Source organism: Telopea speciosissima, chromosome 10 (genome assembly GCF_018873765.1).
Source record: "Telopea speciosissima isolate NSW1024214 ecotype Mountain lineage chromosome 10, Tspe_v1, whole genome shotgun sequence".
Lineage (NCBI taxonomy): Eukaryota > Viridiplantae > Streptophyta > Magnoliopsida > Proteales > Proteaceae > Telopea > Telopea speciosissima.
This window is the reverse complement of record NC_057925.1, coordinates 7,069,754-7,081,845: the sequence shown is the minus strand read 5'-3', so window position 1 is coordinate 7,081,845 and position 12,092 is coordinate 7,069,754. Positions and strand designations below refer to the sequence as shown.

Genomic DNA, 12,092 nt, shown 5'->3' with positions numbered 1-12,092 from the left:
AAACATGACATGTGACTACTATAGAAGAGATCATAACTATCAGATAGGTAAAAATTTGCCACATGTCTTAAAACCCATGTAGGATATTGAGCCAACAATGACACGTAATTAATTGTGCCACATTTTTGGCTTTTTTGTTTGGTAATTAAGGGGTTCCCTAATAGAAGCTTTCACATTGGGTCTATGGCTTAAACCATACACCTTGGGTGGATTCCATCCTCCGTCCACCTATAGGAGAGAGAGAGAGAGAGAGAGAGAGAGAGAGAGAGAGCTTTTTCTGTACTATAAATGACAACACGAGAGGGAAACTGTAAAGAAGAAACAGAGATACCTCTTCCCCTCTCTGCTCAGTACCCGGAAGAAACAAGTTGGAACTCTCCGAAAAAAAAGAAGCGATCATGGCATTCGATTGGAAAGAATGTGACGGAGTGGAATCAGTCTCAGACGGCAAATCAGGCGACGCAACCACCGCCAGAGGCTGCGTCGACGCTCGAGAGCGTCACAAGTTGGCCGAGCGGGAGCGGCGTAAATCGATGCGAGAGCTCTTCCTCTCCCTCCACGCTCTTCTCCCACACGCCAAAACTGTCCGCAAAGAACAGTCAGCAATCCTCGAAGAGATCATCAAGTACATCCCTTTGGCTGTCGCTCGCCTCCGATCGCTCCAGAATAGGAAAGACTCCCCTTCCTCTGCTTCCTCTAGGGGGTCACCATCGCCGGTACCGCTGGTGGACCGCCACTCTGCTTCTTCTGACTCGTCGGAATATGACATCCGAGTCTCGCCGGAGCCGCCGTCAAGTGTGTCGATTCGGATCAGAGGGGACCGAGTCAACGTGTCACTAGCCGATACGAATCCTAAGGGAACGTCACAGGTTCTCCCACTTTCTGCCATATTAGATGAACTTGAAGCTCATCACCTTCAACTTATTCGCTCTACCCATTGCCGTGATGGAAGCAAGATACTACATCACACTGAGTGCAAGGTCTGCATTGCTTCAAATCTCTTTCTATTAATGTGTTTGGTACCCATTACTCAATTTTTGATTTACTGAACTGGGTTGGTTTTATTTTCTTGTTTTGATTTCAGGTTTGTGATGGGTTGGATAAATCCCCTGCTCTGTTTAAAGCTAGATTACAGCAACTAGCTTCCAAGCTTCACAGATTAAGGAAGTCATCTTCTTCTCTGAAGAGAACATATGACCAGCTGGACTGATTGACTGAATGATCAACCGCCTCACCAGTCACCACTCATTCCACGCATCTCATCTTTGTAGTTTTCCATTTTTTTTCCTCCTTTGGATGTGATTTGGTTGGGTGTCGGCGTATTAATTTAAAATTAACTCCTGTTTAGTCTCAGCTACTTTTTTTTTCCTCTCCAGTTTCCTTTCTGTTTAATCTGTTCTTGAACAGGATTGAGAGAGTTTGTAGATGAAAAAGAGAGCTTTCAATCTTGAATAGTATTGAGAGAGTTTTTGGAGTTGAAACTTGAAAAAGGACAGCTTGTTGAACCACTGTTTGCAGCTTTTACTCTTGTGAATCTTGTCCTTCTCTGTTTTTTCTTTATATTCCCCTTTCCCTAAATAAGAGATTAAAAAGGGGGGAAAAGAAAGACGTTTTGTTCCAATGCAGAGCAGAAAATTGATGAACTCATTGGATGCAAAATTTAATGGATCAATGGAAGGTGAGAGAAAGGGAAAGCCATGCTTCCCTAAGCCATGGCTCCTGTTAAAGCTGCAATGGAAGGTGAGACTTGAGAGGATAGCCATTCTTCTTTTGGCTACTATTGAACCTGCAAACCTAGTGCTTAAAAAAAAAGTGTCAATGGAGATCAATGGAAAGGCTTACCAAAAAGGGACAAAAAAATCAATGGAAAGAGAAAGCAATGGGTCTCTTAAGCCGTAGGTTCCTCTCAAAGCTGCAAACCTTTCTGAACCAAAAAGAGAGGCGCCGGAAAAAATCAATTAATGGAGATGCGGGGTATCGATCCCCGTACCTCTCGCATGCTAAGCGAGCGCTCTACCATCTGAGCTACATCCCCTTGTACCATAATCTTTTCCTAAACTTTAATGAGAAAGGGTAAAATGGTCACAAAACTCATTTTTTAAAAGAAATTCAGGTACATTTGTGATCAATACAGTCGATATCGTATTGATTTTGGGGTCACTAATACCCGTTCCCATACCGTGCACTAAAACCTTGATACCAGTGGGACCCTTTCCCTGATTAGAAATGTCCCTGCATCATAAAAGACCAGAGTAGCTACTCGTCTTTATTTAATAATTTTAATGTTTTTTTTAGGGTAAATTATTGTATATTTTATGTTATGTGATATGTATTCTTTAGTCCCTACAAATAAAGTCGGTTACTTTAACATGTGGCGGTCAGCTTTAATATTTTGATTATTGATAATTATTATCACTTGTTAAATTTATTGGTCATCTAAAACCCCACCTTGTTTTAAAATACTAAAAAATTTATGAGTAAAATCAATACATAAATAATATTATATATGAGATTTATGGGACAAAGATCAATATTTGGTGTTGTTTTCTACGCTCTCTCATAGGATACTGTTAAGTGACGCCTCTGCCCCCTAGATAGATATATAGGTGTGCTCTCCCATTGGCCCAGATACTTGTGTAGAGATAATGATATGTTAATTAAAAATAAAATAAATTTAGAGGAACAAAAAATTTCTTCTCTTGTGCCAAAACCTGTTTGTACACATCCTTCAATTTGGTGGGACTTGAAAATTTGATTGGGACTAAGATTTTATAGATATGTTGTCAACATCAGCATTAGATTTGGTAAAAATTGCAGACATATTTGACATCCATAAGTAACTATAGAAGATATATATATACATATATATTTCAAGTTGAAATATCAACAAAAACCGCAATATTTAGTAAACTCTATGGTTGAGATAAACAACTAATTTGACAAACCATTTATTTTAAAGGTTCAAAGTAACTTGTCAAATCATTATTCTATGTGATTAAAAACTATCAAACTTGCAAGAGTCATTGCTATAGAAAATCAGAAATCTTTATACAATTATCAAAATTATTAAAAATACTTGAACAAAATACATGTACAAATTTTTATGAGGGCAAATCAAAATTCACCACGTGACAAATAGTTCATAAATTGTCAATCTAATAAATGAGAAGGGTTGAGAAACCCAATCTTAATAAATCACCTCCCACGCTGATTCAACCATTTCAATACAAATGTCATCTAAGATAACACGTGGTCTTTTGTAAAGGATTCTAAAGGGTTTTTTTGACTAAGAAGAGTGAGATCTTAAAGTACTGATCAATGGGCAATTATTTTTCTAGGTGTAGGGCAGATGGGATCTTTATCCGCTGCTGTGCCATCATGCGGTGCAGCAGAGGCCATGTGTGCATAATGGGGCCCCCTGTGCACATATGGCTGCTGCTGCGCCGCACAATGGCACAGCAGCGCTACAGTGCACAATAACGGATAAACATTCGGGCAGATGGGGCCTCGTGGCTGTGACCCAAGAGGCAAGGAGTTTCCCAATGACAAGTCTCCATAACATTAATAATGGAAATAAATAAAAGGAGTGTTGGGGTGGTGGGACTTAGTACTTCCTATATGGAGGGCAATCAAAGTTTTAAATATAATATGAGAGAATGTTTTCTCTGCTGGGGGCGCAGGCTGCGCCTAGACATACGGGGGTGGGTGCAATGACCACTTTGCCTCCTGAGTGGCAGCCTCATGTGTCTGGGTGTAGCCACAAATAACATGAGCCCATATAATATAAAAGTAGGTTTCATGGTATCTTTAATTATACTTGTCAAGTTTGTATTCAATTGGAAAGATGATGATGTGGCAATATATCCACCTTAAAAACTTAAAATGGATGAAAGAAATTGTTATGAAGCTTGATTAGAGGCTAATTTAGATCATGCCCTTCTTATTGCATTTTCATGTGACACAATACTTAGAACATTCTATTGGAAAATCCATTTGAAAGTGAGTAAATAAAATCCATCTGAAGAGATAGAAAATATGAAAATTTCAAAACATAGTTAACAAAAAACGGGAATGACAAAAAAAATGAAAACATACGGTACATGTTTTAAATGGCGTAAAACTTTGAACTATACAGTAAAAAAATGGGACACAAAAAATATAAATTGAGGAATTATTATCTGAATATTTGCATCTAATGTTTCAAAACAGCTATAACATCAAAGTTTAGTGCATATATATATTCCAAAACCCATAATAAGTTTTAACACATACCGTCCAAAATACAATTCCAAATTCATACACCATAAAAAAACATGTCCAGTGTATTGTTGAACAATGTCACTTGGCTATGGTATTGTTCATTGTTGTCAACACAACCAATACACTATCAGCTCAGAGTGATGCTTGAAACACTTTTCAAACATCACTTTGTAGTTCAATTCCGGCATCCGTGCATTGAACACGAATTAAAGGTGATAGCATGAGAAATGTGGTCCTTAGAGTCAACTTTATGTTGGCGAAAGAATCAAATCAATTAGAGTTTAGTAGAGAAAGATATACTCAATTAAGTAAGCTATTCTTTAACAAGTCTAAGGTCTTAAAAAATGTCAAAAAAATAGGAACGTGTTTTAAACACATTTAAATTCAAAATACTTGTCGTTCGTCGTTTTTTCGATATTGTTAGGAAACAAATGAGAAAACAAATTTACAACAGTAAAAACAAGAACACCGTTTTAAACACATTTTTGCTTTACTATGGTTCAAAACGTTACATAGGAGTTACTATGGTTTGAGGAGTCGTTATTGAGTCACCTGAATCAGGATAGGTAGATGTTGATATCAGTTCTGGGATGATCCCGCATCAATCAATCGATACAGACCAAGAGTTAAAAAAAAGCTGATTGTTTTAAAAAAAAAACATGGATAAATTCATTCGATTCGACTCGATTTAAACTGATCTGGATTGATATCGACCAAAACTAATCCTGATATGAATTACTAAAACCGTGTAAATTACACATGACCTCCAAAACTAAAAAATAGACCCCATATACTATCCAAGGACATCCTATCATCATGGTGGTGCATGTCTCCACGGTTTTAGAATGAAGTATCTACAATCAACACTAAATAATTAAGTTTAGGAGCATTATTTTGTCGATTATAACTACCCCCAAAGAATTTCCTATTTTGGGGAACTTTCCATTTTGGGTAATTAAGCTTTAAAACCTCAGAGCCCACCAAACAACAAAAAAAAAAAAAAGGAAAAAAAGAAAAACACATTAAAGGTTTTGTTGATCGGACGGCAACAGTCATACTCATGGCCATAGATGATTGAGATTGATTTGGCAGGTAGGACCCACTTCAATATTCACCATAAAAGAGAAATATTTTATTTTTATAAAATAACTGAATTTCCATTTCCCAAGAAGTAGAAAAAAATAGTAAAGCAAGTTGTGTAATACTGTAATGTGGGATAATTCAACTAAGCTCACCTGATATCTTATCGGGTAGATATTTATTTTATTCTTAGGTACTTATAATGTACCATGTTACTACCCCCATTTGTAGTTAATATTCAGTTGAAAAATGGTTGGGTTATGATTCTAAGGATTATAATTTATGGTTTTTCAACCAAAAAATATTATAATTTATGTTTTTTCTTAAAAAATGTTTTTACCTTTGAGTGATTTCTAAGTAGTTGAATTTTGAAACTTAGAAGTTAAATGAAAAGAAAAAAAAAAAGTGAGATGTATCCATGGTAGAGTCCAGATGAGGTTTTTGTACGAAAATCATTATCGCAAACCCTTAGGTGTACAGATGAAATCTACTCACTCTCTTGGATTCCATTTGTGTACATTAGGACTTACGAGAATGATTTTCATACGAGAACCTGATCCAACCTCTTCATGGTAAGGGTCTCAAAGTTAAGTCCGAATCGATTGGATCGGTTGAAATCGATAGGTATAGCTTGGAGCGAATTGTTCCTTAGTGGTTTGGTTTTGGGTTGGGGTTTTATGGGATCTATAGAAACCGAAATGATAGGAACAAAAAAAATGCACAGACCAATCAAAATATGAACCAAACACGATATGAAAATGTGACTAGATCAATAGTAACCTGATAAGAAATCGGAACCCATAAAAAATTAGGATTTTTCATTAATTTTCTTATTTATACATGTTAATTCTAAACCAGACCAAACCTTACCAAATCGAATCGATCGATTGACACCCATAATCCAAGGGCTGCATGTATCCATATATTTGGGTATCTCTCTCCCTGGCCATGTGGTAACTAAAGCTAATGACAAAACTTTGCAGACTTGTTGTCTTTGTGAGCCTCAACCATTTGAAAATGGTTAGAGTGCATATTCCATGTGGAGAAAATAAAGCTGTTATGTGTTTAATGGGATCCATTCTAGTGTATGAGTGTTAGATTGGATCAACCTAGTATGAGAAAGGTTAAAAAATTTAATTTAACGTGTTCTATCAGTTCCGGAGCTTTTGATGTATCGATCAAAAACTTACAAAGGCATAATTTGAAGGATATTGAAATGTCAATAATTTTGAAAATAGCTTGCAGTAATTTAAATTATAAGAAATAGGAAAAAAACAGATACTTGATCTAGACCATATCTTATTTGTCCAATAATCATAATGGCCAAAATCCTGTATCCACATAAAAGAAAACCAATGTGTTAGACAAAAGCTGCTTAAACAACCTGTGAAGACTGAAGAGATATTTTCTTATATTATAAGTGAAAGACTTTAAATTATTCTTTAGGGTAGTTGGAAATCTAAAAGTGTGAGTTAAGTTATTTTAAGTCCTAGCTAGTCCTTGAAATTGATGTTCATGAGAATGATACGTTGGATGGAAAAAGTGATCTGCACATTTCAAACATATAAAATACAGAAATTTCAATCATGAAATAATGTTTTTTAGTGTGCTCTTAATTTGTTGGACAATATATCTCTCAAGTCAAATCAAGAACAAAGGGGGTTGCATGGACCAAGAAAATATTTTACAGATGATGTTTCTGAGTACCCTTCAACGCCTTTGAGAAAGGGGCCACCCTTTTATGATGGATCTGTGTGGCACATATTGAAGAGATTTCTTTCGGATCATTGTTCGTTGTTGTAAGTGCAGCGTTGTTGTACTCATTGTGTGGTGTTATAGGTGCCATGTGTGCACAATGGGCCCCACATGACACACATGACACTTGCAGCACCGCACGATGAGTATAGCAGTGGATAAAATCTCATTCTTTCCTAAATTTAATCATAACATCAAATCATCATAGATGAAGAGATTCTCTCTTCACTTCTGCTTCACCTATAATGATATAAATTCAATCATAAAAAAAAAACTATTAATTTGAAAAGAAATATTCAATGAGTTTTCTTTTCTTATTTTTGTTTTTGACTTTTTGATGCCCTTTCAATGTCTTGGTATGCATTAGTGTTTTCTTGTATCTATTTAACTTTTTTTTTTTTCCTTTTCCTAATAAATAAGAAAGAAAAAAAAAAAAGAAAAAAAAAACAAAAATCAGGTATCATTTTTTATGGAAAAAAAATCAGGTATCATGGATGAAGTCTCATATATTAATTAATGTCATAGTCAAGATGGTACTCATTCCCTATTCAGAAATCATTTTCAAAAATGACAATTTTAAATCCTTTGGAACATAGATTTTTCTTTTAAAAAAATTTATTAAGTACTGGCACATGTTCCTCTCTCTATCTGTCTGTGTGTGACAGAGGGAATGCACCCAATATATATACATATTTTTTTTGTGAAAAAGAAATTATTAGTTGCTATTTTTAAGATCTCTGGAATCTTGAACATGGGTTTTATTATGACACGTGTTATTTAAAATAATTAAGTTGGTGACTGTTCTTAATTTTGGGCTTTGCTTGATATGCATTTTCAAAGTAGATTATGCGTCTAGCGCGTAAAATATAAAACAATAGATGGAGAAGAATTGTCTCAGAATGTGCTCTAGAAATAGAATCTATTCTGAGATTGGACAGCTTAATTAACATCACTTATTTTGATTTAATCTGATTCCGATCAAGTCCAATCAAATTTCAATCGCCCTCAGCCAATACAGGACATTTCAAAACAGTATTGAATTAAAAAAAAAATATATATATATATATATATTTTTTTTTTTTTTGAAATTGTTCTTATTATTGATTCATAGTTTTAACCTTGTTGCCGTTCTATTACTATCTAGTAGTCGTGGGTTCGAGTCTAAAAAAAGGTCTTTGCAAAATAGGAATAAGAACCACACACCCACTTTCAATCCTAAGGTATGCCAAAAAAAAAAAAAGGTTTTGCTCGTGGAATAGTATAGCGTATGCCATCAACCCTAAAAAATAAGGTTTTGCCAAATTGGTGATCACATAACCTCTTTTTTTCTGGATTGACCCGTGGTGAAATCAATTCCAGGCTATTGTTCAACTATTTTTTGCATGATGATTTCAAAACGGATTTTGTTTGTAGTTACTTTGATAATAATAGATTGAATATATCTTCCATCCCTTCCTTTCTCCCGACATGTTATGTATTTGCTTGCTCTAAATTGACTTTAACTAACACTGCAGACGGTTGGAGATGTTCTATCTCTTAATATGGTAGATTCACTACTAGTTTAGCAGTCGATTTTATTCAATCTACTTTGAGACCGTCTAAACAAGTTAGAGACTCATGTTGGTAGCGCTTTCTTTGGAAGCTTCCTATTCACTCACAATTCAAACTATTTTTTTGGCGTGTTTTACATGCATGGATCTCTGTCAAAGCGACTCTCTCAAAATGGACCCAGATCGATTCTTGTTGTGTATTTTGTGGATCTTGGGTTGAATCCATCTAGCACCTCTTCCTTTCATGTGATTGGTCTAAGCATATATGGGTGGCAAGCCCCTTGGGATTGAGAACGGAGTATCTCTTCCACTCCTCTATGGTTTAGCTTTGTGTTTCTTTTCTCTCTTATAAACACCTAGATAAGGCGTCTACTAGATGGTTGTTCTTGGTTTTTATTATAACTTGTTATTTCATTTGGCACCAGAAATAAGGTGATACATGAATCTGTTAAACCTGATCCTATGTGGGTCATCAACAATACTCATACTTGGTTATATGATTTGACTATTTTACCCCCTTCCCCCACTTAATCCTATGAGATGTTTATCCTGCATTGATGTGAAAACTTTTTATTATCTTGCCTGGATTCATTGTCTATATTACATTATCCTATTTTGATTTGCATAAGAATAACTTATCATCCTTTGAAGAGATCAGGGTGGATATATTCCATTTTGTTGAAAGGACATATTATTTTAATAACTGCAGTTTTTTTGGGAACTAAAAGGATTTTGGAGACCGAACTTTTTGGTCTTGTCCAGGGATTGGATCATTCTTCACAACTAGGTTATAAGATCAAGGAGATTTGTTGCTGCAACAAGGATATTATTCTATCCTCAACTACAGCGGTGCGGCTTTGGAGTTTGATCCCCCTATGGATGAAAGTATCAAAGTCAAGTTCTAACATTCCCTTCACCATCACAAAGAATGCCCATATTTGGGAGTTCACTAACATCTTAACTAGACATGTAGCTGATAAGCAGCATGACTTTGTTTTGTATGATAACATTGTACAGACTTTATTATCCTTCTTTTATATATTTTTATTTTCTCACCATTAAAAAAAACAAAAAAACCAAGGGTCACAATAATTGGGTATTTTTAGGTTGTCATTATGCTCAATTTTGAATTATAACGCTTCATTATTTGCCATTTTGTATACATGTGTTAGTCCATGTGATAGAGGACGCTACGTATATTTCAATGACCAAATTTTAATCTAAAATAAACAAGGGAAGTTGCTCAGACTCTAATTCAAAGTTTTAATAAAATTATCAAAAGGTAATCAAATGAAGATGAATATAAAACACAAAATGACATCATTTGTAATTTTAACTATTTCCTCTACTCATTTTAAGTTGAAATTATAAAAAAAGAGAATCCTCCTCACCTTCTATCATATGGACTAACCCATATATTGTCATGTGACAAATACTGAAACGTTATACTTCACTAGGCATAGTGATGAGGAAGAAAACCTTAAATGAGTAACGGAAATGAGCTCTGGGAGGGCAGCTGTTTGAGAGTGGGCGACGTAGAGAATAATACCAAAGGGGATACTAAGGGATAACAACCTTCCAGTCTGATGCAACACTTGAAGGTGAATTCACTTGTATGGAAGTTGGAGCTCGTCACTACAATCTTGTCAAAGTTCACTTCTTATTCCTTCCTTTTAAATTTCTCCCCTATGATTGCATTCTTGACCGTGTTCGAATTCCAAGGATTTGAGAATGGAATGTATGCCAAACAAAGTTTTTAATGTTGTGTTTGGTATGCATTCTTGGAATGTATTCTAGGTCGATTTTGCATTTTTGGACAATAAAAACAACTATTTTTATCATTCGAGAATGTGAAATCGACCTCGAATACATTCCAAGAATACATATTAAACACAACCTAACGTTCCAAAACAAGAATGCATACCAAACAATGTCTTAAGTATAAAGTTGTCTTTCTTCATATTTGTAAGTCTTGGTTTATAAGGTTTTCTTTCTAATGGAAAAAAAAAATATATATATATATATATATATAAAGTTTCAAATTAAGTTAATTATTTTACAAATTGGTAAGAAAAATCTTGGTGGTTATTTGGTTACTATTTTCTCACAAGAAAAAGACCATCCTACCCCTTGCATTGGATGCTTGTGTGCACACATGCAGGAGCCACGCATCCTAGCAGCAAATCTCTTCCCTCTTTTTTAATCTATTAATTAAATGATAGTAGAACGAACCGGGTCCTACTCCCCATAATGGTGGAAGTGAACAATACGTGTGGGGGATTGAATAATGAAACCATCGGAAATTGAAATAAAGCAAAAAGGTTTACCAAAAAAACAAAAGAAGAAATAAAGCAAAAAGGAGGAATTAAATAACAAAATAGTTTCTGACACAAGGAAATGCTTGGCCTTTTCACCTCTGGAAAGTTAAATAAATTTCCAATTGCCATCCAGAAATTCCAATAATAGAGTTCTTCCCTATAATGGTGGAAGAATCTTCATTCTAGGAAGTCATCTCTCACATTTTTATTATCACTTGCCACAGACATATATTTGGAAAGGGAAGGAAAAAGGTTAAAAGAATCTTCAGTCTGTGGAGCACCATATACTATGCAGAATTCATTCCCATCAAAAGGAGTAAAAAGTTGCATCACTTATGATAATAAAGAAATCTGCAAAGCTAAGTATTATGATGTGATCTGGACTTGCTCATCTGGGGTCGAACCATCCTACAAAACAGTAAGTTCGGGCTGAGGAATGCCGGTCTGAGTTGGCGGAATGAGCTCCGATGCCAAAATTAGATCGCGTACAAAGATAATCTCTAGGTGGTAAAAACTTGAGCTAATTCAATCCTCTTTACCTAAGTGATGCCTGGTTATTTATAGGTTCTATGTCTTAGACCGTCATAGGCTCTTCGTCGATGCCAAACCGTTACTTCGATCTAGCGGATGCATGGGTGGAGCTCTGCCTGTGTTGACACCTGTCCGGAGGGTCATCCCAGATGCATGACCCTAGTTCACGCTGTCTACGTGACATGGGTGAAGCGATCCTGTCCTCATCGTGTGGGCTGGTTGATGGATATCTGAAGCTCAGATCGATCATGGTTATACCGATCTGATCATCATTCTCAATTCCGTTCGGGTTGCCACGTCCTACCGATCTACTTGGGTTTAGATACTCCTAAATTCAGGTCGGCCGGGCCGACCTAACCTGAATGGATGACACGTGTCAGTACGTCAATGGTCAGGTAAGAGTGGTTATATCACAAAACATACAAGTAAGATCAGATCTCCAAATTTTTAGAATGAAAATATTTTAAGAAGAAAAGTTCCTGTGGAGGAGTGTACTGCCCACATCCAGACATAGTTAGGGGAGGGGGTGGGGGGAATGATCGCCCTTCCCCGGCCCAATGAAAGGTGGAAATCCCCACCCCCATGCACCGATAGGGGT

At 35.8% G+C, this 12,092-nt stretch overlaps 1 protein-coding gene and 1 non-coding gene across 2 annotated transcripts; one reads left to right on the top strand and one right to left on the bottom strand.

The window, feature by feature from the left end:
* The first annotated feature begins 386 nt into the window (after positions 1–386).
* LOC122642802 lies at positions 387–1,228 on the top strand. Its single transcript, XM_043836403.1, has 2 exons — positions 387–980; positions 1,085–1,228. Exons 1-2 carry the CDS (start codon positions 399–401, stop codon positions 1,208–1,210), a joined length of 708 nt encoding a protein of 235 aa, XP_043692338.1. The 5' UTR covers positions 387–398; the 3' UTR covers positions 1,211–1,228.
* A 734-nt stretch (positions 1,229–1,962) lies between these two features.
* TRNAA-AGC lies at positions 1,963–2,035 on the bottom strand. Its single transcript has one exon. It is a non-coding gene; the product is annotated as a tRNA-Ala (tRNA).
* Between the last annotated feature and the right edge of the window lie 10,057 nt (positions 2,036–12,092).